Below are 25,604 nucleotides of genomic sequence, written 5' to 3'. Positions count from 1 at the left end.
ACCACAGATTGCATTCAGAGTACAGTTACCTCAGGCACTGCCATATACGAGTTGACCATATACTACCAGTGTACGTCAACATGGGATAGATACAGAGCCATTTATGTACCTTATTTCTCACGTCCAGACCAACATCCAGCACCCTGTGAAACAATTTTGTTTTAGATGGAAATAAGACCAATAGTGGAGAGACTCAACCCTCTGAAGCTTCAATGAATCCCCAGGCAATGGATTATAATCAGATTATTATTTATTAAAGTCAGAATACTGGAACATAAGATCTGACAGTTCACACACCAGGGGCCCGAGCTGCAGCTCAGTCCAGCTGAACACATGGAACAACACGAATAAATGCCGTTCCAATGTCGCCATGTGGGTTAAGCCACTGACCCAGCGAATTCTCGCTCCAAACCAGGAGATCGGGCTAATTCTCCTTGCAAAGTGCAGTTAGTGCCTTTCTAAAGAATTACGGACCTATTGCTCCTTCAAACCTTACAGCATCCTTAGGGCTTTTTTGGTCTTGCTCTTTAATTGGGGATGACCAGCATTGGTGAAGTCTTTGCACCTCTTTTCATCAACGTGGGCATTCCAGACTGGACGGTTAAAAAAACATCAGCACAGTAATGATTATTGCATTCAGTTCATAATTACATTGTAATCTTTCTCACTAACAGCGTATAAAATTAGAAGGAATGTGCCATATACTGTATGTTGTAACTTGATTTGAGACGGAATTGAAATTGGAATTTGAAACTGGCGGGGTGGGGGAGGGGAAATATGTTTATGTTTAGAGGAGGGCTTCTGATTCTGGGGGGAGGTAGCACTGTATTCACAAGCTCCCCGCCAGGAGCGCACTTCGCTCTCCATTGCGCTCCAGTCCCTGACGTCTGTCGTAAAGAGTATCGCCGCACAAGTCCACCTCAGCATGAAGGGAGATCTTCTGCTTGAAAGGAAAGAGGGAGTGAGATTAGTGGTTGTACCCACACACAACAACAACATTACCAATATGTATGTATAATCTGTTCTTAACCTTACGGTTATCCCTACAGATTTGACGTTACTGTGCAGATGGGGTGATGGAGGGAGGCAGCGCTGTCAGAGGTGGGGATGTTTGGATGGTATATTAACCAACGGTCCAGTCCACTAATACACCAGAGTACGCAACCCCTTCAAAGGTCCACAAGGTGACGCTTGCTGTGTAAATGTTAACGTTAACGATTACAGCTATAAGCACAGAAACAGGCCCTATTGCTCTCCAAGTTCACCCGGACCTTCAAGAACCCATATTAATCCCATTTTCTTCTCCCCACATTCCCATTAACTATCTCTCCCACCCCCAGATTCTACCAATCACCCACACACACCAGGGGTAAATTACAGGAGGCAATTAATCTTTGGGATATGGGAAGAAACTGCATCACCCAGGGGGGGAACCCATGCAGTCACAAAATGTGCAAACTCCACACAAAAATCATCCGTCAGGGTTGATTAGGGGTCTCTGGAGCTGTGAGGCAGCAGCTCTACCAAATGTGTCACTATACTGCTCTTAAAAACTTTGAGTCTCCCTTTATGACTTCTGTCTGTTACATAACAATTTAACATTTATACAGCAGTGTAAATAACCAACTTGTCCCACAAGGTTATTTTTTATTACCAACTTTCTTTCGTTTATGACCAATTCTGCCAATTTACGATCCATGTAAATAATTAAGCTGTTTGGCCGAGAGCTCAAATCCTCATCCCCGTCCTTGTGCATGTTCCCAGCTACAGTCTGGTGCTGCACTGATGCACGATGTTGTCATCACGCCTTCTTTACACACTCAAAGGAGAATTAAATGGTCCTAATGGATGGAAGTGTCCGCACAGCTCTCCCCCTCCTCACTCTGCCAACCTCTCCCAACCCAGCTCACCTGAAAATCCTGGATGTAGGTCAGGAAGTAGCTGAGGAAGGAGATGGCGAGGGACCACTCGGAGATTGTGCTGACCAAGTGCAGCTTGTAGCCCTGGTGAAAGCAGAGACTGCCAGTGAACATTACTTTGTAGAAATCCAAGCGGTCACAGAACAAACATACAAACTCCTTACAGAGAGCAGCCGTAGACAGGATTGAACCCGGGTCTTTGGCGCTGTATGGCAGCAACTCTACCGCTGCAGCACTGTGCCACCCACCACCGCTGTGCCACAGAGTAGTGGAACCAGAGCCAGATGTGTCTGAACAAGCACATGAATTGCCCAGGCATAGAAGGCCATCTGCTGGAAGATGTGATTAATACAGATGGTTACTGGTCAGCATGAACACAATGGGCCGTTTCCCTGCTGCACATCCCCATTGGAAAATGCCTTGCAGATGTTCAGTCACAAACAGTTCCTGCAGACTGGGCATTGCATTTAACATTGAGAGGCCTGGTACTTCTCTTTTGTTGCTAGTTTGCAGGCTCTATGGGCTTTTGTTGCAGAGCAGGTCCCAAACCTGTTCCCCTGTACTACTTGATTAGTAAGGGCATCAAGGAATACAGGGGCAGCTGGTCTCCTGCGTTACAGGTGTGAAGGCCTGAACTGGCCTCCACTCTCCACCATCCTCGTGATCCTGGGTCATGGCTGCCTCACCCTATAACTGAATGACCCAGTCTCCATCCTGTCTCACTGCACGAGGGTCAGAAGGACCATTCCCTGTTGTTATTTAACAACATAATAATTAAACATTAAATAATTAAAAACTATTAAAACATACTTCCTCCCATTCAGTAATTAGAAGGTGTGAAGGGCTGAATGGTCTCTTATTTTCCTGATTAACAGCATTGAGGGGCAGAGTGGTCTCGTCTTGTTCCTAATTAACAGCTTATTGGGGGCTGAATTGCCACTCCATGTTCATCATTAACAGCATTGAGGGGCTGAATAGCATCTTCCTAGTTATCAGAATCGAGAGGTCAAACATTCCTAGGTAACAACATTGTGGGTTGAATTATCTTTTCCTGTTCCTAGTAAACAAACTTAGATGGGCTAAATGGCCTCTTAAGATAGAGCTCAAGAGCTAGATAGAGCTCTTAAAAGCTAGATAGAGCTCTTAAGGATAGCGGAGTCAGGGGGTATGGGGAGAAGGCAGGGATGGGGTACTGATTGAGAATGATCAGCCATGATCACATTGAATGGCGGTGCTGGCTTGAAGGGCCGAATGGCCTCCTCCTGCACCTATTGTCTATTGCCTCTTCCTGTTCCAAGTTAACTGTAGATGGGCGAATGGCATCCTCCTGTGCCTAATTAGTAATTCGATGCACTGATTGGATGATACAGCACGGAAGCATGCCCTTCAGCCCATGACATCTGACAACCAAGGTGTCTACTTGAGCTAGTCACATTTGCCTGTGTTAGGCCCATATCCCTCTAAATCTTTTCTATCCATAAACCTGCCTAAATGTCTTTTAAACTAATGATAGTATTTGTCACACGACTGACAGCAGAGTGGCCTCTTCCCTGTTCCTTTGTATCAGGCCCAAGTGGCAGAATGGCCTGTGGCTCCACACTCTGTTTCCAGAGTTCCCGGCTACTATCACAGGCTTCTCAGACTCCATTGCTTGTTCATTCTCTCAGGTCCCAGTGCAATGGATTGTTTCATTCAAAATCGGTATCAAGCACTCTTGATTAGGATGAGGGATTAGTTATGTGGGCTGCTTCACTTAATTCAACATCAAGCCTTGTGAGCGAATGGGGATTTCACATGCTATCAATGGAGTTCCAAATGTTACAAATTGGGCTAGTCAGGAATTAAACAAATGCATCCATGTTATAAAATCATGCAGCACGGAAGCAGGCCCTTTTGCCCCATCTCGTCCATACCCACCAAGATGACAACCTAAGCTAGTCTCATTCGCCCATATTTATGTTAATTGGTTGAATATTTTAGCGTTCAAGTCACATTACGAAGTTTAAGGGCTATGAACTTGCAGGAGCATCAGCCTGCTTCGGGAGAAGAGCACACCCTGCTGGCCATAGCTGAGAACTTTGAACATCTATATCTCGGACACCAAGAGTTCCAATTTTATTATTTAAGATACTCATACATGGAAACTTGTCAAAAGTCCACTGAAAGCCCATATACACATCGACTGGCCTGCTAGTTATCTAAAAAAAACATAACAGACATGTCAACTATAATTTCCCTTCATTGAGCTCATGGTGATTCTACCCATTTGCTCCCAAGCATCCTGTCACCACCTCCTCAATTATAGATTATAGCATTTTCCCTACTTCTGATCTCTGGACCACAGGTTGAGAGATGTCTGTTTTACCTCTCCACCCCTTGCTTAAATGGTGATATTACTGTTGCTGCGTTCCAACTGTTCTGAAATCCTTATAATTTTAGAGATGGGAATCTGTCTGGCATGTAGCACAAATTGCCTCTAGCTTTTCCTCAAACTTTACCTTGTCTGAAGGGTTCCAATGTAACTTCATTGCCATCTCAATGGTGGGAATTGTAGTGTAGAGAGCCAGCGAGGAAACAAACACTGTGCAGGAGAACGTTAAAGAAATGACAACAAATTCAGATAACATGGCCTTTCTTCCAGTCTGCATACAAATCATTTCCACCTGCCTTGCTTATTCCTTTTCCTTTCTGTGTATAGTCTGGCCTCCTGAACTAGTCCCTGTAGTCATAAACTACACAGCAATAGAAACCTTATCCATCTTGCCACATGTGCACACTCCATCAAAAAAAGCGTTGGATGTTTTCAAGAAATTTGAGGGTTTAGTTAATTAATTATTACAGTCATGTGTACGGAGGTAGAGTGAAAAGTTTTTACACACCTTGGACACAACCTGGTTAACTGAACGAGCCTTTCAGGAGAAGTGTGCAAAACCACTTAGGGTGTGTGCTGTTGGCTTGGCATGATTCTTTAAAATATTAATCAGTAAAGTTTTCACAGGGCATGGAAAAAAAGATAGGAACAGAGGGAGGGAGGGAGGGAGGGAGGGAGGGAGGGAGGGAGGGAGGGAGGGAGGGAGGGAGGGAGGGAGGGAGGGAGGGAGGGAGGGAGGGAGGGAGGGAGGGAGGGAGGGAGGGAGGGAGGGAGGGAGGGAGGGAGGGAGGGAGGGAGGGAGGGAGGGAGGGAGGGAGGGAGGGAGGGAGGGAGGGAAGAGAAGAGAAGAGAAGAGAAGAGAAGAGAGAAATAAATGAGATTCAAAAAAGAAAGCACACTAACCAGCATGTTGATGAGTAAATTAGGGATTTGGAAATTTCAAGTCATAAGCCTATACCTGGAACTTTACATTTGTTCTACTTCATGTAGTGACAGAATTGGGCTGCATTTCAAATTAGTCTCCAATTTTTGTTCTTATTTCAAAGATCCCATTTCCTTTCTGGCAAAATTAATTTGCTGAGATATCACTGTGCAGTTCCCCCAAGCACATTCTAAACACCAGCACATCCACAACACATTCTAGTAATTATAAGGCAGACTTCCAAACCTCCAACTTAACTCCTAAACTGATCCCAGGGAAGTCCCTTCTGACAGGAATCTCCTCCCATCCTTCTTTGAAATGCTCTTGATTGGAAAATTCCTGTTACTCTTGTCAGAGTCTTTCCAAATGGGAATTTCCAACTGATGTGTGGAAGTTCTCATTTTCAGGGAATCTGCAAATGAAATAACATTAGGGAGTGCTGGAAATACTCAGCAGTTCAGGCAGCTTCTCTGGAATGAGAAACAAGGTACAGGCAGTTCTACTGAAATGCAACAACTGCGTTCCAGAGAAACCCCACTTGATAGAAAATCCCTAGAGATTATCAGACGTTATTTCACCTGCAGAATTTTCAAAAACAAAAAGGTTTCTATATATAGTTATAAGTTTATTTTTGTTACTGCAAGTTAAAAGTACCAAAGTCTGTTCAGAACACAGCTGCTAGTTTCATTGCGGGAGACCATAGAAATTGTCAATGATTGGTTGGTTAATCTCTCCCCCCCCCCCCCCCCCCTCCCAAGCTGCACTCCCACCAATTTCTCCTCTCCACCCTCCTCCCTTCCTGTTACATTCCTCCCCATGGCATCTTAATTCACAACTCATGAAACCGCTCGCACACCAATTGTTCTTATCTCTGGCCTTTTTGCGATGATACTCAATGAAACAAGGTTGCTTACTAAATGTACATTGTTTGATAGAGTAACATTGCAACAGTATCAACAGAAGCAATTGCTGGTCACTATCAATGACCACCTGCAGTGAAGCTAGCAGCTGTGTTCTTAAGAGAAGATAGTGTCTGATTATTGTGGGGAGGTACATGTGGGAAGGTTTTTCTTTTAACACTGATTTGTTTTTTCCAAGACAGCTTTTGTTCTGTTTGTCAATTTCCAAAGTAACTTTTAAATGGTTCTCTTGTTCCTGATCAAATCATGGTGCTACCAATTTGGCCAGCTTAAGACAAATAGCATTTCGTGATTCATCAATTGGGTTATATTCAATTCACGTTATGGAAACAAATATTATAACATATTTTAATGTAATAACAAATGAGCTGCAGGTGCTGGTTTACCAAAGAAAGCCACAAAATACTAGAGTAACTCAGCCGATTAGGCTGCAACTCTAGAGAACATGAAGTGTCCGGACCCGAAACATCACCTATCCGTATTCTCCACAGCTGCTGCCTGACCCGCTGAGTTACTCCAGCATTTTGTGTCCTTTTATTATAGCAGAACTACCTGTAACTATAAAAGTTTCATGTTGCAGATTACAGAATCTATAATTGATACTATGGGAGTTAAGTGTAGAAAATCTCATTGTGGAGAGATTTTCCCTAATTATTCTTGTAGGGAATCTTCTCCTAATCCTGCAAGAATTTGTCTTAACAGTACTGGGAATTACTGCTCCTGTCTCCAATGTAATGAATTGTTGCAGAAGGATACTGCTGAGGATGCTTCCGGCACACCAGATTAGGAATGTGCACCGGATCCAGAAGATCCCTATTCCATGGATTGCAGGCTGCATCTTGTAGGATATAATGGTGTGGAGCAGGAGGTAGATAATCCCCATCCCAAAGGTCAACACGGCACCAGTGATGTGGGCTTGAATTAACGTGGTTTTCTAAGGGGTAAAAGAACAAATAAAAATCGATTTAATACCCAAAAGACACTTCACATAGCAAATGATTCAGACCTGGGGCCCTGTTGTGGGTTCAAATGTAAAGAGTCATAGCTTTGTAACACAGAAATAGGCCCTTCGTCCCACAAAGCCCATGCCAACCTTTTTTGCTCATCTCCACTAATCGCATTTCCCCACATTATGCCCATATCCTTCTAAGCCTTGCCTATTTCAGTGTCTATCCAAATGTCTTAAATGTCTTAACTGAGGTGAGAAAAAGCTTTTTCACTCAGAGAGTTGTGAATTTGTGGAATTATCTGCCACAGAAGGCAGTGGAAGCCAATTCACTGAATGCATTTAAAAGAGAGTTATATAGAGCTCTTGGGGCTAGCGGAATCAAGGTGTAAGGGAAGAAGGCATGCACGGGTTACTGATTGTGGATGATTAGCACCATGGGAACTACACTCGTCCCCCTGCAGGACCTATACATCAGGAGGTGCAGATCCAGAGCAAGCAAGATCATGAGGGACCCCTACCACCCCAGTAACGGACTGTTCCAGATGCTACGATCAGGAGAGGATGAGACGGAGAGGATGAGATGGAGTTTCTTCCCACAGGCCATCAGGACTGTCAACTTTTATAACCCCAGAGACTAAATTTTTTGTCTACACTATAGTAACTTATTAACTTTATTTATATGCTGTAACTGTAATTCTTTTTTTGTGCACAATCCGCAGGCATTGCCACTTTCATTTCACTGCACATCGTGTATGTGTATGTGACAAATAAATTTGACTTGCAATGATCACAATGAATGGCAGAAATGTTGGTGACGTTCTCGTTTATACTGGTTGCCGACTAATGAACGTACAGCCCTCCACTCACTCTGCAGCAACCCCGACTAACCAACATTTCCGCCACCTCCAACGGCCACATTTTCCCATCTCCACCCCTTTCTGCTTTCCGCAGAGACCGTTCCCTCCGAAACTCCCTGGTCCACTCGTCCCTTCCCACCCAAACCACCCCTCCCCAGGTACTTTCCCCTGCAACTGCAGGAGATGCAACACCTGTCCCTTTACCTCCCCCCTCGATTCCATCCAGGACCCAAACAGTCTTTCCAGGTGAGACCTGCACCTCCTCCAACCTCATCTATTGTATCCGCTGTTCCAGATGTCAACTTCTCTACATCGGCGTGACTAAGCGCAAGCTCGGCAATCGTTTCGCTGAACACCTCAGCTCAGTCCGACACAACCAACCTGATCTCCCGGTGGCTCAGCACTTCAACTCCCCCTCCCATTCCCAATCTGATCTTTCTGTCATGGGCCTCCTCCATTGTCAGAGTGAGGCCCACCGCAAATTGGAGGAACAGCACCTCATATTTCGCTTGGGCAGTTTACACCCCAGCGGCATGAGCATTGACTTCTCTAACTTCAGGTAGTCCCTGCTTCCTCCCTCTATCCTTCCCCCTTCCCAGTTCTCCCACTAGTTTTCCTGTCTCCGACTACATCCTATCTTTGTCCCACCCCCTCCCCTGACATCAGTCTGAAGAAGGGTCTCGACCCGAAAATTCACCCATTCCTTCTCTCCCGAGATGCTGCCTGACCCGCTGAGTTACTCCAGCATTTTGTGTCTACCTTCGATTTAAACCAGCATCTGCAGTTTTTTTTCCTACACAGCTTTTCACTGTACCTCGGTACAGGTGGCGATAAACTAAACTGAACTGAAACTCTCTCGACACTGCCCCAGATAAGGCCTAGGATTAGTTAGAGAAGGAAGATCACTTAACACAATCGCAGCAAACAACTCCCACGACAGAATAGTACAACACGATACTTTGTCACATGTACCTATGAACAGTGAAAATCGTTGTTTTACCTACAATCCAATAAAATAATATTATAGATAAGAACAATCATAGATAAGTACAAAGGTGCAATGATTGTAGTGTAATAGTACACAGTTCCTGGCACCAACAAAGTTTCAAAGTTCATAAGAACTTATCTTAGCCTTAATGGCCCAATGGGCGGCACGGTAGCGCAGCGGTAGAGTTGCTGCTTTACAGCGAATGCAACGCCGGAGACTCAGGTTCGATCCTGACTACGGGTGCTGCACTGTAAGGAGTTTGTACGTTCTCCCCGTGACCTGCGTGGGTTTTCTCCGAGATCTTCGGTTTCCTCCCACACTCCAAAGACGTACAGGTATGTAGGTTAATTGGCTGGGTAAATGTAAAAATTGTCCCTAGTGGGTGTAGGATAGTGTTAATGTGCGGAGATCACTGGGCGGCACGGACTTGGAGGGCCGAAAAGGCCTGTTTCCGGCTGTATATGATATGATATGATATGATTGTCGTGGCGACCCTGATCCCCCCCTCGGTCCGCTGCCATCTTCAAAACGGTCCTTTGTCCGGCATCCATGGTTGGAAGATGTCGGTAGGCTCAAGATAAGCCCTATGTCTGACTCCTTTCACTCTGAGCAGGCGAGCGGGGCCTTCTGGGTTGGTCCTCTGTCCACGGTGGGCAAGTCGGGCCCTCCGGGCGGGTGAGACCTCGGTTGGCAAGTCAGGCGGGTCCACGGTACTCTGTCTGCGGTGGGAAAGCCAGGCCTGCTGGTGGGACTGGCACAGGAGTGTCTGGGATGGGGCACCTGGGCCCAGCCCTGCTGCTCTTCCTCCTGTAGTGAGGTACACATGGAGGAATTTTGCCTCAAAGCAATTTTGAAATGCTATTAGGGCAGGTTTTGCACAGGTTGGGTAGAGAGTCAGACTCCCTCAACATTGCCCATTAAACACTCCCAAGTCAGATATAAAAGAGTTTAGATATAGAGTCATGTTTCCACTACTGATTTACTTAGATGTTTCCAGGGAAGATAGATGGTGTACATTATGAGTACCAATGAATAAGATCTCATACCCAGAGCCTTTATGCAGGTTAATTATAATGAGTTTCCATGGACACCACTGAGTGCAATGTCCATGCTAACCCAATGCTCCACTCTAACCCCCCTGTATCATTGCTGCATTGGGAAACCCCACATCCACGCATCTTTGCTTACCTGGAAGTTTGCCACTATGCAGAGCCCCAGGCAGCTGATTAGACCAAGGCCAAGGCTTATTTGGTTCAGTCTTAAAATGACGCTGACTTTGTCTCGGTTCAGAGCCTCCACCTGTTTGTATCGCACATACATCGTTCCAACACCTGTGGGGTAAAAGACCAGGTAACAACATACAGTGAGCTGCAAACTACTCTAAGTTTACCTCAATTTTTAAAATTTTAAAGCACAATGGAACATAGTTGAGTTTGGTTAAGCAACTGTTATGATTCTGAACTGGTAATTTAGAGGCCTGGGTTAATCAAGATAATGAGTTCAATCCCACCAGGACAATACTAAAAATCTCGTTAAAAGAAGTCAGTGACGGTAAAGGTAACTGTTGGCAGATTTGTCATAAAAGCTCAATGAGTTTGCCTTGTCCTTTAAATGATCAGTCTTGGGAACCTTGCCCAGTAAAATTGGACCAATGCCAACATAATCAACCCTTATCTATCCCGAACAAAGATCAGTTTTCATAGTTGGAGATAAAGGAACCTCCAGCTGCTGGAATATTGAGCAAAACACAAAATTCTGGAGGAACTCAGTGGGTCAGGCAGCATTCATGAGACCCTTCTTCAGACTGCTGTAGTAGGGGTATGAAAGCTGGAAAAAAGAGGTGGGAGCAGGGCAAAGCCTGGCAAGTGATAGATGAGTATCAGTGAGGGGGTGGGTGATTGGCAGAAGGATGGAGATAGTGACAAAGCTAGAGAGAAAGGAGACAAAAGGGTGTTAGATAGGAAAGAGAATGAATAAAATCTAAAGCTGGATGGAGGGATATTGGTGGAAGGAGGGGACAAAAGGAAATATTGGATTAGGAGAGAGGAGCATATGGGGGGGGGGGTCGGGGGGGTCGTGTTCTTTCCCCAGTCCCATATTTCCTTTTATGCCCTTGTTTCACTCACATTCCTCCTTCGTTTTACATTGCACGCCTCCTCTCTTTTCTTTATCTGACACCCTTTATCTCCTTTTTACCTCCTGCTTTTGTCACTATCGCTACCCATCAGCCAATTGTTCCCCCTCACCTGTATCCACCTATCATTTGCCAGGCTTTGCCCCGCCTCTATCCCCACCTCTCCCATCAAGCTTGTATCCTGCTACTCCGTCAGTCTGAAGAAAGGTCCCATCCCAAAACATCGTTTGTCCATTCTCTCCACGGATGCTGCCTGACCCGTTGTGTTCCTCCATTATGTTGCTGAGTTTTGTGAATTGTTGGACGATGTGCAATGAGTTGTGTTCCGGGAAGGAGCAAACATGATGGATAGGTTTGACATTTATTTCAACACTATCGGCACTGTGGCACAGCGGTAGATTTGCGGCCTTACAGCGCCAGAGACCCGGGTTTGATCTTGACCATGGGTGTTGTCTGTACGGAGTTTGGACGTTCTCTCCATGACCTGCCTGGGTTTTTCCCGGGTGTTCTGGTTTCCTTCCACTCTCCAAAGACGTATAGGTTTGTAGATGAATTTGCTTCAGTAAAATTGTTCCTAGTGGGTGTAGGATAGAGTTAGTGTGTATGATCGTGGTCAGCACGGACTCGGTGGGCAGAAGGGGCTGTTTCCGCACTGTAACTCTAAAACTAATAAAACTATTGTGTTATTGAAATCTATGCATGGATTTGTTATTGCAGTAAAACTGATCGTCCTGAATTCTTGGGACTTTGGAGGTTCTGGACTGGCAGACTTCTGAGCTATTGGATGTTTCCCTCATTATTACTTAAACATACCTTATTTTTACATGCTATGCAGTAGTGCAAACATATTTCAGTTAGCAAGGAGAGCTTAAAAGGAGCAGGAAATAGACAAGAACTCTAACCCTTATCCGACTGCCAAATCACCCACATTCAGGGGAATGCGCAAATAGACACTTTCGTCTGCTGAAGAGAAAAACTATTCAGCATGATCCTCTGTTACTTCACCAACTTCATACTTTCACTATCAATGTCCCTTTTATTCAAACATTCGAGTTTCAATACATCCATCACTATATCCTGGAGATACCCCGTCCCAGGCAAACGACCCATCCTGCCCTGTGCGGCCAGATGCCCCATCGCATGCAAGGCTGATGCCGCTTCCTGCCCGGTACCAGGGAGACACCCTGCCATGGGCAAACACTCTGTCCTGCCTGGGTAGAAGCCCTGTTCTAGTCTGGACGAGGCCCATCTTGGTCTGTACTGCGGAATTAAACACCAGTTCCACTGCAGGTACATACGCCCCATTGTGTGCAATGTGATTTTTTTTCATTTAGTAGCTAGAATGATTTTAGGTCTACGGTTCAATAAGTAGGTTTGTTGTGCGATCCTGACATTGTGTGAAAGTTGGGTTGGATTTGGAAAAATATGAGGTTTATGATCAGACAAGTGGTGCATTTGGTAGATTCACCGCCTCACAGTTCCAGAGACACTTCATGCTAACCTGGGGACCTGCTCGTGTGGGATTTACAGATTCTCATTGTTTGTTGCCATATCCCAAAGATGTGCAGATTGGCAGATTAATTGACGTAAATTGTCCCTAGTGGCAACACAAGTGTTAGAATCTGTGGTAAGTTGACGGGGATGCAAGGAGAATAAAATAGGATTCATGTAGGATTAGTGTAGTGTACACTGCGGTCCTAAATGTCTGGCCTGGCTCCGTGAGTTTTACTCCTCTTGCCTCATTGGGCAGTCCATTCCGAAGACCTGGCGGAAAGCCACCGTCATTGCGCTACCAAAACCAAACAAGCCTGCGGACGACCCAAGGAACTATCGGCCCATCTCACTCCTCTGTGTCCCGTACAAGCTCCTCGAACGGCTTCTGGCCCGGCTTGATCCAATCGTTGACCCTCAACTACCCGCTGAACAAGCCGGATTTCGGCGTGGACGTTGCACCACCACCAAATAGTCAAGACGACCAATGACATCGAAGACAGTTTCGAAAAGGGTCACAAGGTGGGCATCACACTGGTGGACCTCACCACCGCATATGATACTGTGTGGCACCAGGGCTTGATCTAGAAGCTCCTACGAACCATCCCTGACCGTCATTTAGTGCGGCTCCTTGCCAACATCCTTGCCAACCGCAGTTTTGTACTCAAGACCAGCGACGGACAATCAAGCTGAATGCAATGTCTAAGAAACGGAGTCCCCCAAGGCTCGTTACTGGCCTCCATGCTCTTCAATCTCTATATCAGCGATCTGCCACGCACGACCTCGCGCCAGTATGGATACGCAGATGACTTGGCCCTACTGCACTCGGACAAGAGCTGGTCAAATGTTGAGGATGTGCTCTCGGCGGATATGGAACTTGTCGCAGGCTACCTTAAGACCTGGAGACTAAAACTGAGTATGGCAAAAACCATACAAGGAACAACAAGGAAGCTCAACGCCAGCTAACCATCACCCTCAATGGGTCACCCCTACCCTACAACCCATTTCCTATATACCTCGGGGTGAAACTAGATCGGCAGCTGACCTACAAGCAACACCTTGAAGCTCTCCGTGCTAAAGTCTCGGCATGGAACATCCTCCTGCGTTGCTTGGCCGGATCGTCATGGGGCGCCAGGACATCTACTCTTCGAACCAGTGCTCTTGCACTCGTGTACAGCGCCGCTGAGTACGCCGCCCCAGCATGGTGCCGCAGCGCTCATACCAGCAAGCTAGACTCCACCCTCAACGACACCATGCGGATCATCACTGGCTGCCTACGCCCTACTCCGACGGATCTCCTGCCGGTGCTCGCAGGTATCGCACCCGCCAAGCTTCGCAGAGTTCTTCACTCATAGGCTGGTGTGCAAGGCCCCATCGGACACCAAACATCCTTTGTGCCACCTCGCCCAGGATTCACAGCAACTGGGACCTCAACGCCTGTCATCTCGTCACCCTTTCTCCCATCATGCAGCGACCCTCTGTGGCTCCAGTTTCAACATACTAGGAGCATGGAGAACCAGCTGGGAACAGACATCGCGACCTCCTCAATGCACTGTCGCACCGAACACCACAGCCCCACCCGGCTCGGACATGCCCCGCAAACAGTGGGTCGTCCTGAACCGGCTTCGCACAGGGGTCGGCCGGTTCAATGCGAACGTGCATCGTTGGGGGTTGCGTCCATCAGCAGCCTGCGTGTGTGGAGCAGACCAGCACACAGCGCAGCATGTCATTTTCGACTGCACTGTCCTCCGTCCCCCTGGTGGAGGGGTAGACCTCACGGCCCTAAACAACAGCACATTGCACTGGCTACAGTGCCTGGAGGGCGTTACATAATTTCTGCTGCCTCAAACGCAAGAAGAAGTGTATTTGGGAAGCTGCTGGTTACATGAAAGGGCCTGCTTCCATGTTGGGTCACATCTACCACACACGAGTGTGCTGCTGGATGCAGTTACATTAAAACTTTAAAAAATATTTTGTATAATACAATAAAGTTTTAGTTTTGTTTTGCCATTGTTATCAAATTGTAACACATGACAGCTTAAACCGTGTGTCCAATTCAAGAGTCAGGCATTGGGGATATATTTAGTCTGACGTATTATTTCATCAATGAGCGAGGGTTATGCCAGCAGCTGAATGACTTCCCTTTGCTCAGTGGAGACACGAACATTAATGCACAGTAAGACCACTGAGAAATGCAACCATTGCTCAGTCCTCCATTGTCTTGTCACACAGTTCCAGGAGTTGGTCAACCAGACATTCACCTTCACTGATTCCCAACCAGTAATTCCAAAGCTTCAAATGACTGAAAATCACCCCAAAACGCTCTGTGATTACAACACAGTCTTGGGGGGAAGATGGGGGGAATAATCAGTACTGATGGCAACAGTTAAAGAGTTCAACCTCCTTCCAAAACCCTTTCCCCACTCTAACTCACCAATCAATTGAACAGAATTAAAGATACAACAGAACTCTTTGCACTGGACTTCTCGGGTGGTGCAGCAGGTGTTTCAGAGTGTGGCTTAAGTCTGCCCTTACCCAGGAATGCAGAAATAGTCAACATGATCCCAAATAAGCAGCGTTCAGGTGGAGTTGTCCCAGTGTCACTGTGAAGGAGAAAGAAACCATGGTGAGCATTCAGGAATGGGTAAACGCACCATAAAACTGCAAACTAAATCCTGGAAACAGAAGGAAAAAAAACTTGGGACAGAGCTGGTTCAATCAGATCTGGGGAGGGGAAGGATTGTTCTATGAAGATCACAAGAAAATAGGAGCAGGAGTAGGCCACCAAGCCTCTCAAACCAGCCCTGCCATTCAATACAATCATAGTGAATCTATGCTGACCTCAATTCCTCTTCTGTGCTAGTTCCCCATAAACCTTGATTTCTGGAGTTTTCAAATATTTACCTACCTTCACTGTAGATACATTTTATGAGCAGGCCTTCACCACCCTCAGGAAGAGAATTCCAGAGATTTAACACCTAGGTCATAGGATACAGAGTGGATCATGCGATAGCTCAAGATATTGAAATGGATCATGGCTAACATCCTTGGACACAGCTCCATTCCTTTGTTTAGAAGTCTTAACCCTCCCTAAACCAGGTCCCAAAGATTCCCTCTCAATGACTGAGCCTCTACAGTTCTCTGGGTCAGGAATTCCAAAGACTTGGAAAAATCAGAAGGGAAAAAAAGGACTGCTCAGCTAAGTCTTAAATGTGCTATGACTTGATCCAAGTTTATGCTCCCTCACTGTAAATACCCCCAGTGGGAGTATATCATCTAGCCTTTTGAACACCCCTCACTACAACACAACCCCCACCCCCCACACCCCACAGAATCATCAGGCCTGGACTTGCGTGGAGCCGACCAGTTGCAATGGCTTAGTAATGTCAATGTTATTCACCATGGCCTAATCACACCAGCTGTGCTATATAAATCATTACCGACTACTACTTCATCTGATGTTACTTCATCTGAACCACAGCCCAGGACCGGAAAGAGACAAGGCTATCTGAAGTTGCATGCAAACTAGGAGCAGTGGGTAAATCAGCTCCTTATGCCCGCACCAACACGTCATTTAATAAGATCACTGCTGATCTGAATTTCACCTCAACTTCCTGTGTATCCATAGTAACCTTACATCCCCTTGCTTAACAGTCTATCCATGTCTTAAAAATATTCAAAGACCCTGTCACTACTTGAACAATGGTCCTATCATCGCAGGATGGAAATAGGAAATACTAGAGGGCATAGCGTTAAGGTGAGAGAGGCAAGGTTTAAAGCCCACTCACACCCGCTGTGCTATCTAAAGCGTTAAGCACCCACTACTCACTTAATTTGAGGCTGCTGATCCACGCTTCAGTCAGGGACCGGGGAGCGTCAACAATCCCTCACCATACCCTTTGTAAGAAAATAACTGCAGATGCTGGTACAAATCGAAGGTATTTATTCACAAAATGCTGGAGTAACTCAGCAGGTCAGGCAGCATCTCAGGAGAGAAGGAATGGGTGATGTTTCGGGTCGAGACCCTTCTTCAGACTTCTTCACCATACCCTTTGATACCTTTGTATGTGTAAATCCATTAGCACTTTCTTACAGATAATCAGCAACTCAGCCTCCACCACTCTCTGTAGTGAAGCATTGAGAATTCCACCCTCCTACTGCTGGGGTGTAAGCTGCCCAAGTGAAATATGAGGTGCTGTTCTATTTACACTGGGCCTCACTCTGACAATGGACAGAAAGGTCAATGTGGGAATGGGAGAGGGAGTGTCCGGCAACCGGGAGATTAGGTAGGTTCAGGCGGACTGAGCAGGAGTTCAGCAAAACAATCACCGAGCTTGATCTCGCCGATATAGAGGAGTCCACACCTGGAACAGCAGATACAGTACATGAGGTTGGAGGAGGTGCAAGTGAACCTCTGCCTCACCTAAAAAGACTGTTGGGGTCCTTGGACATAGTCAAGAGGGGAGGTATAGGGACAGGTGTTGCATCTCCTGCAGTTGCAGGGGAAAGTACCGGGGGGGGGGGGGGAGTGGTTTGAGTGGGAAGTTGCGGAGGGAATGGTCTCTGCAGAAAGCGGAAAGGGGTGAAAAGTGAGGACTAGAGGGACTCTGTCCCTGTTACGGCTAGGGGGTGGGGGAGTAAGAGCAGAGCTGCAAGATATCGCGGAGACCCTAGTGAGGGCCTCGTCTATGATGGAAGACCCTCGTTCCCTGAAGAATGAGAACATCTCTGATATCCTGGCATGGAACACCTAATCTTGGGCGCAGATGCGGCGTAGACAGAGGAATTGGGAGCAGGGGATACAGTCTTTACAGGAAGCAGGGTGGGAAGAAGTGCAGTCTAGATAGCTGTGGAAGTCAGTGGGTTTATAGTAGATGTCAGTTGATAGTCCGTCTCCTGTGATGGAGACGGTGAGATCAAGAACCGGTCGGGAGATGTCGGAGATGGTCCAAATGAATTTGAGTGCAGGATGGAAATTAGTAGTAAAGTTAATGAAGTCAATGAGTTCTGCATGTGTGCAGGAGGCAGCACCGATGCAGATGTCAATGTAGCCGGAGGTAGAGTTCGGGGATACGGCAAGTGTACGCCTGAAACAGTGATTGGTCGAAGTACCCTACAAAGAGGCAGGCATAGTTGGGGCCCATGCGAGTGCCCATAGCTACACCTTGGATTTGGAGGTAGTGGGAGGAGTCGAAGGAGAAGTTGTTGAGGGTAAGGACCAGCTCTGCTAGGCGGAGGAGAGTGTTGGTAGAGCGAAATTGGCTAGTTCAGCGGTTAAGGAAGAAACGGAGGGCATTACGACCTTCCTGGTGGGGGATGGAGGCGTAGAGTGACTGAACATCCGTAGTAAAGATGAGGGAGTGGGGCCTGGAAAATGGAAGTCATTGAAGAGACGAAGAGCGTGTGAGGTGTCTTGTACATAGGTGGGGGGGGGGGTTGGACCGGGAGGATAGGATGGAGTCGAGGTATGCGGAAATTAATTCAGTGGGAGAGGAAGAAGCAGAAACAATGTTTCTGTTTGTGGATTTTTGGGAGAAGATAAAACCGGGCCGTGCATGGCTGGGGAACGATAAGGTTGGAGGCATTGGAGTGCAGACAGCCGGACGTGATGACATCTCTGAAATGCTCTGTAAGATTATGGCCTGGTGCTCATCTGTGGGATCACAGTCCAAGGATAAGTAGGAGGAGGTATCCAAGAGTTGTCGTCTGGCCTCAGCCCGGTAGAGGTCAGCACGCCAGACTACCACGGCAATTCCCTTGTCGGCGGGTTTGATTATAAGGTCGGAGTTGTTACAAATCTGCTCATCTCTGGAATGTGGGAGGAAACATGAACACAAGGAGAAAGCCCACATGGTCACAGGGTGAATTTACAAATTCCATACAGACAGCACCTATGGTCGGGATCAAACTTATGTCGCTGGCACTGTAAGGCAGCAACTCTACCGCTGCGCAATTGTGCCGCCTCAGTATTGTAATGAATACAGGACAGTCAGCGTTTAAGTATGTTGCACAGTTAATCTCTGTGTCATGGGGCGGTAACTATAGTTAGCTGCACCCTGCCCCACACCGTGACTGACCTGATGTACGGCACCAATGGATCAACATGATGCAATGTGACAGCTGTAATGAAGGAGAAGACGAAAGCAGCTCCTGACCAGACGACCAATGCAGCCGGAAGGAAGCTCATGCCCTGCTGGAACCACCACATCTCCGTCAGTCCAGGGTTTCAACTCTCCAGAGAAAAGTCACCACCCAACTCAATCTATCAGAAGGAAAGCAACACAATACCAGGCTTCAATGTACGTGCAAAATGAGCGACAGAACTAACTGTGAACAAGTCTTCCTCAGCAGCAGCTTGCTGTATTTTCACTTCCCCATTTACCAATTGAAATTTCTCCTCCCACACATTTAGCGGAAGCAGGTTTTAAAGTCATCTGCACTTCACATCCCGAAACATGTGCACAGTTTCACAAAGAAGGCGTAGGGGATTTTCTCACACTTGCACTCTTTGGAAGTGGCACAAGGGTCAATAATGTAGAATCATAATCTAGTCTTTCATGAATCTAGAAACACCCAGAAAACAACAAGAAGCTCCATTGAATTGGATAAACATTGGCTCAGTATAACTGGCATGTTCTTGGTACTGGAATCAAGATGCTTTGGCTTGGAATGGATAAAGAGGAGATTTACTGGAATCATTCCAGAGATAGGGAACTTCATTTGTATGATGAGATTAGAGAACTCAGTAGACACAAGAAATTACAAATCTGGTAACACCAACCATCAATTTACAATAATCCTACAGTAATCCCACATTTCCATCCTCTCTTTCCAGATTCTATCACTCACAGATGCACCTGGTTCAATTTACAGTGGCCAGTTAATCTACCCAGAGTCTAACATCTATGGTCTGAAAGTTACTAGAGAGTATTCTGAAGGATACGATCTATATGCATTTGGAAAGACAAGGGCTGAATAAGGATAGTCAGCTTGGTTTTGTACGTGGGAGGTCATGTCCTACAAATCTGACTGTTTTTTGAAAATGCGTCCAAAAATGTTGATGCAGGCAGAGCTGTAGACGTTGTATATATGGATTTTAGCAAGGTACTTGATAAGGTTCTGCATGGTAGATTGCTCTGGTAAATTTGATCTTATGGGATCCAAGGAGAGATAGCTGAATGGATAGAAAATTGGCTTAATGGAAGGTGATGGTGAAAGGTTTTTTGTCGGACTGGAGGCCTGTGACGAGTGGGGTGCCTCAGAATTTGGGGCTGGACCCATTATTGTTTTGTCATCTATATCAATGATTTGGATGAGTACGTAGTTGGCATGATTAGTAAGTTTACAAATGACACGAAAGTGGGTGGTATTGTAGATAGTAAAGATGATTGTCAAAAATTGCAACAGGATCTTTATCAGTAGGGCAGGTGGGCTGAGGAATGGTTTATGGAATTTAATAGAGAAATGTGAGGTGTTGCATTTTGGGAAGTCTGACATGGGCAGAACCAACACAATGCATGGTAGGGTTCTGGGGAGCTTTGTAGAGCAGAGGGATCTAGTAAGTGTAGGTACATAGTTCCTTGAAAGTGGCGTCACAGCTAGATAGGGTAGTCAAGATGGCATTTGGCACATTGATCTTCATCAATCAGAGTATTAAGTTGAGAGGTCATGTTGCAGTTCTACAAAACTTTGGTGAGGCCACCTTTAGAGTATGGTGTTCAGTTTTATTCACCATGTTATAGGAAAGATGTTGTTAAGCTGGAATGGGTGCATTGAAGATTTACAAGGATGTTGCCAGGACTCGAGGGCCTGAGCTATAGGGAGAGGTTGAACCTTATTCCTTGAAGAGCAGGAGGATGAGGGGTGATCTTGTAGAGGTGTACAAAATCATGAGAGGAATACACCGGGTAAACGCAGAGTATTTTGCCCAGAGTCGGGAAATCGAGAACTAGAGAACATAGATTTAAAGTTAGGGGCGAAAGATGTCATAGGATCCAGAGGGGTAGCCTTTTTTTTTACACAAAGGGTGGTGGGTGCATAGAACGAGCTGTCGGAGGAGGTAGTTGAGGCGGGTACGATCGCAACATTTAAGAAACATTTAGACAGCTCCATGGATAGGATAGGGTTATAGGGTTATGGGCCAAATGCAGACGGGGGGGCTGGTGTAGTTGGGACATGTTGGTCAGTGTGGGCAAGATGGGCCGAAGGGCCTGTTTCCAACTCTGTATGAATCTGACTCCAAGACATCTTTGGAATGTGGGAGGAAACTGGAGCACCTGGAGGACACCCACGCATTCACAGAAAGAACGTGCAAACTCCACAGAGACAGCTGTGCCACTGTCCCGCTCAGTCACATTACATGTCGTAATTCTGAACAGAGTTCAAAACAGATCAACTCCCAATGTAATCAGAGATCAATGAAGGATGCATCACTGGTCTGTACACTTCTCAATTTGTTTCATCTCCAATAAGCATTCCACTGGCATGCAGCTAATCTGCAAAATAAGCAGGAAACCTGTTGCATTTCATCGCCAAACATGCACATTTGGAAAGACAAACAGCCTTTCAACATACAGGCCATCAGTCCACCTCAAGATTTACTGCATTTCAATAAAGTTATCCTCTACCCTGAAGGATTATCTCCAAAAAAACGTGAAGTGTAGTTGAATGAGATTGAATACCACTCTTGGATCAACAACTTGATGTTGTATCATTGCTGATGCAATTAGGTGTGTTTTACACTGGAATTACATTTTTAGTGTTGCCAGTAGACCTTCTGCAAAGTCGATCATCAACTTTCCCATTGGGCACTCTGAAGACTGGAAATAAACATCGTCTAGTTTTTAATTTAAACCTTTTCTCAATTGCACAGCACTGTTTCTTTTATGGTCGACTTGTAATTTGTCAAGCAGAAGGCTGCTACCCATAGTATTTGACAGCGCTTAGTATTTGATCCTTTGTGTAATGCTAATCAATGATTTAGATGTTACTTAAGATGTCTGCACCCAACACAAAAAAAACTGGGCACGTGGTGGAAAGTGAAGATGATAAACTTAGACTGCAGAAAGGTACAGATGACCTGGTCAGTTGGGCGAAAAGTGAGAACAGAGAAGAGTGCACTAAGGCAAGGAAATACCCAATAACTGGGTGGATATTTAGATGTTAAATCCCAACATTTAGGAAACAGTTAGACAGGCACATGGATAGGACAGGTTTGGAGGGATAGGGACCAAACACGGGCAGGTGGGACTAGTGTAGCTGCAACATGTTGGCCGGTATGGGCAAGTTGGGCCAAAGGGCCTGTTCCCACACTGTATCACTCTATGACTATGTGAGGAGGAAGAAAGGGACATTGGAGATAATGTCCACTGATCCTCAAAGTAACAGGATGGGTTGAAAAGGTTAAAGAGGCACATTGAAACTTTTCCTTTATTAGCTAAAGGGCTGAACGTTAGGGGAGAGACGTTATGCCTGACTTGTCCTGATGTCACACTTTTGAAGCAAGAACCAATGTTGAGAATGTCTCATCCATCCAACTCACCAAAGCCCCAAGCTCACCAAAGTGAACAGTCTGGACCACTGTGTGGATACCAATTCAGTGCTTAGATGATGGTGAGAATAGAGTACATGAACAGAGAGGATAGTAAGGATAAAGCTAGTATGAATAAGAGGAGTGAGAGCGGAAATATTTAGTGGACAGTGAGAATAATATCTATGTGATAAGGAAGAAAGAATAAGAGTCAATTTAGGAAGAATATAACGAATATATACGCATAAGAATATAGGCAAATGGGAGTCACTATGAACACAAGGATTTAAAATGTGTAACTTTATGCATAAGTAAATTCTGCAGATAATAGGATGCTAAATAATGTCAGAGGATGCTGAAATAGTCAATGTATAATTGCAAACACACAGATCCCTGCGGAACTCAACTGGTCAGACCCTCAGCTTGAGTATTGTCTTCTACATCAATCCTTTGTCCTCTATCAGTAAGCCAGTTCAGAATCCAAATGACTAAGTCATTGTTAATCCCATGCATTTTAATCTTCTGGATCAGCCCATCATGGGGGGACTTTATTAAATGCCTCACTAAAATCCATGTAGAAAACATCCATCGCTCTACCCTCATCAGCTAACAATCTTGCACCATTCTGCTGTTTTGCACGTCATTGTATTTATTGCTGTATTTATTACTGTATACTTACTGTTTACTGTGAGCTTCATGTGAGCTAGGAATTTCATGATACCCTCGTGTGTATGAAAAACAATCTAATTGAAAACTATTCACAGCTCCACTGTTTCAACTCACCCCCATAGCTCCTCAAGAAACATTCCAAATTTGGATGCTTGGAAACAAAGAAACCACAGTCTGGGCTAAAAAGCTCCTATCACAGTCTCCTGCCTCTCATCGAGAGAGCTGCTACTCAAAATATGAATTACACCACACGTTCATAGTACTAAGTCTACACAACATATTCTATGCTTTTATTTTAGATTGTTTTGGTCTTAAAGAGTCTGCCCGCCTTCAATACAACACTGACTGTATTGCAGGGATATCGTAATTCTGATCACAGGATACAACTTGTCAGCCCAGCCTGCGAGTCTAAAGATCATGGGTTCCAGACACTGAAGCACATGATCACGGCTGACATTCCAGTGCAGTTGTTAGGGACTCTACAAAGCAATTGCCAAGTTAGATGTTGGACTTGTGCTTTTCCTTTCATGGGTGAAAATGAAAGATCCCAATCACTGTGGGGAAAACTCCACGGATCTTGTCCCATAAATTCCACTGTCAAATAACTCAAAACATGTTCCTTTTTTGTTTATCTGTAAAGTACAGAGACTTTCAATGCAATATGAAATTACACATGGTTAGAGTGCTTTCACTCACTGCACAGTGAGAACTATTACAAAGACAAGGAGGGAGTTAATGATTGAACTGGTCGGGAGTGAAGTCGTTAGCAGAGTCGGATGTCCGGAGTACAACCTGTTACTCAAACACAGTAATCTGGTTCTCCTTCTTACCAAGACCAGGATCCTGCAGTCGGAACCCACACATACGCGGGGAGTTGATGGTGCCGGTATTCGCACCAACCTCGTGGTATTCAGTGCCCGTTCCCTAAAACTCTGCTGGGGTTTCCTCAGCTTTGCAAATGAATAATTTGGATCGAATTCGATGCCAGTCTCCACCAAACACCAGTTCTCCACGTGTTTGTTGTCAGTGTGATACACTTTGAAAAGTCAGCTCTATCTCAGCCACATCACGTCCCCTTCCTGTAACTGTGGCGGCGCCCACTTCCCTGTTACTTCATTGTTTACAGTGGACTACAGCTGGAAGTCTTCCTGAATATCATTGAAAAATCCGACAAGGCTGCCAAGAGAAAACGCACTCTGCATTTAACAACTCCGGCTCGTAGCCCCATCTGCAGGACTCACCTACCACTCACTCCGCAACATTTATGGGACTGGCTCAACTAAAATGCAAAGCGTCTTCACGGTTTTGGAGGAGTGAATTTTAGATTTTGCTTTCTGACATCACCCCTAGTTCTGGACTCTGCCAGAGGGAATGATGTCTAACCTGTTCAATCTAAATTACCTCAATTATGTAATTGCTTCATCTTCAATATTTTTTTTCTATGCAAATGCCCTCATAATCTGCCCCTGATGGTCACGATATTATTGCCTAGATGTGTACTTCAACATTTCCATGATCCACATAATGCCCACCTGTGGTTAATACAACATTGACAATCTTCTTAACACCATTTCAAAATAACGAAACAAAATCACAAACTTCATTCGTTCGCAGGTTCACGTTAGAGTAGAATTAGGCCATTCGGCCCATCGAGTCTACTCCACCATACAATCATGGCTGATCTCTACCACCTAATCCAATTTTCTCCCCATGCCTTCTCCCCATAACCCTTGACACCCGTTCTAATCAAGAGTAACCATGTCAGCTCCACAAGTGTGATTGTGAGAGGGACACACCTGGCAACTCAGCGTTCTGGGGTTTTGATGTTTCGGATGTGAGAGGGAGTAAAAGAGGTGAAGGAGTTGCTCTTTTAATCAGGGAGAATGACACAGCAGCATCCGGAGAGGACATGATAAATGGTTCCACCACTGAGGCAATATAGGTAGAGCTCAAATATAAAAAAGATAGATCTAATGGGAGTGCATTATAGGGCCCCCCAATAGTCAACGGGAGTTAGAAGAACAGATAAGCCGACAGATTACCAAAAGATGCCAAAACAACAGGGTTATCAGTTAGAGAGTGACTTTAACTTTCCCAATATTGACCGGGACTTGCTCAGTACCGAAGCCTGCGACGGGACAGAATTTGTTAGGCGTATCAAAGAGGGTTTCTTGAAACAACATGTAGGTAGTATAAACGTACAGGGTAACATACTGGATCTTATGTTCGGAAATGAGCCTAGGCTCTTTATGGTGTTTCAGTGGAAGAGCATTTTGGGGACAATGATTACAACTGCATAAGTTTTAAGATTTTTTGAATAAGAATGCCTAACCCTGGGGAAGACACCAAATTGGAGTGAGGCAAATTACAACATTATTATACAGGAGCTTGAGAGTATAATTAGGAGCAGTTGCTATTGGGTATTCCGCATCTAACATGTGCGAGTTGTTCAAAGTTTGTGATCGTCATGTTCCAGTTAGGTGAAGGGATAAGGATGACAAAGCATCTTTGGATGACTGGTGAAGTTGTAAATTTGTCAAAAAGAAAGTGTATGCAAGATTTAAGAAGATTAAATCAGATAAAATTGAGGAATATAAAACAAGGAGGAAGGAAGTGGGCAATTATAAGGGCCAAAAAGAAGCTTTGGCAAGTAGCATTAATGAAAATCACAAAGCTTTTTATGCCTATATTACAATCAAGAGGGTAACCAGGAAGAAGGTAGGACCACTCAAGGATAAAGGAGCAAATTTGTGCTTGGACTCAGGAGATGTAGGCCAAGTACCAAATGAGTACTTTGCATCTGTATTCAACAAGGTGAAGGACTTAAGGACAATGAGATCAGTGTGGAAAAAAAC

The 25,604-nt window shown here is 45.4% G+C and overlaps 1 protein-coding gene across 1 annotated transcript; it reads right to left on the bottom strand.

The window, feature by feature from the left end:
- Window positions 1–252: 252 nt before the first annotated feature.
- dram2b (DNA-damage regulated autophagy modulator 2b) lies at window positions 253–23,907 on the bottom strand. The gene is made up of 8 exons (XM_078420434.1): window positions 23,580–23,907; window positions 18,629–18,813; window positions 15,087–15,154; window positions 10,115–10,257; window positions 6,889–7,066; window positions 4,418–4,500; window positions 1,911–2,003; window positions 253–940 (listed from the first exon to the last, which is right to left on the bottom strand). Exons 2-8 carry the CDS (start codon window positions 18,757–18,759, stop codon window positions 830–832), a joined length of 807 nt encoding a protein of 268 aa, XP_078276560.1. The 5' UTR covers window positions 18,760–18,813; window positions 23,580–23,907; the 3' UTR covers window positions 253–829.
- Between the last annotated feature and the right edge of the window lie 1,697 nt (window positions 23,908–25,604).

Source organism: Rhinoraja longicauda, chromosome 24 (assembly GCF_053455715.1).
Source record: "Rhinoraja longicauda isolate Sanriku21f chromosome 24, sRhiLon1.1, whole genome shotgun sequence".
Classification (NCBI taxonomy): Eukaryota; Metazoa; Chordata; class Chondrichthyes; order Rajiformes; family Arhynchobatidae; genus Rhinoraja; species Rhinoraja longicauda.
The sequence above is the reverse complement of the archived record's forward strand: the minus strand, read 5'-3'. Positions and strand labels throughout refer to the sequence as shown.

Bases quoted from the DNA above. Each gene is read 5' to 3' on its own strand.
- dram2b (XM_078420434.1), bottom strand. From the start codon at position 18,759: ATGTGGTGGTTCCAGCAGGGCATGAGCTTCCTTCCGGCTGCATTGGTC. The intron at 7,067-10,114 runs GTAAGCAAAGAT...TTTACCCCTTAG, and splicing joins GCATAGTGGCAAACTTCCAG to AAAACCACGTTAATTCAAGC. The intron at 941-1,910 runs GTGAGCTGGGTT...CCTTTCAAGCAG, and splicing joins CCTACATCCAGGATTTTCAG to AAGATCTCCCTTCATGCTGA.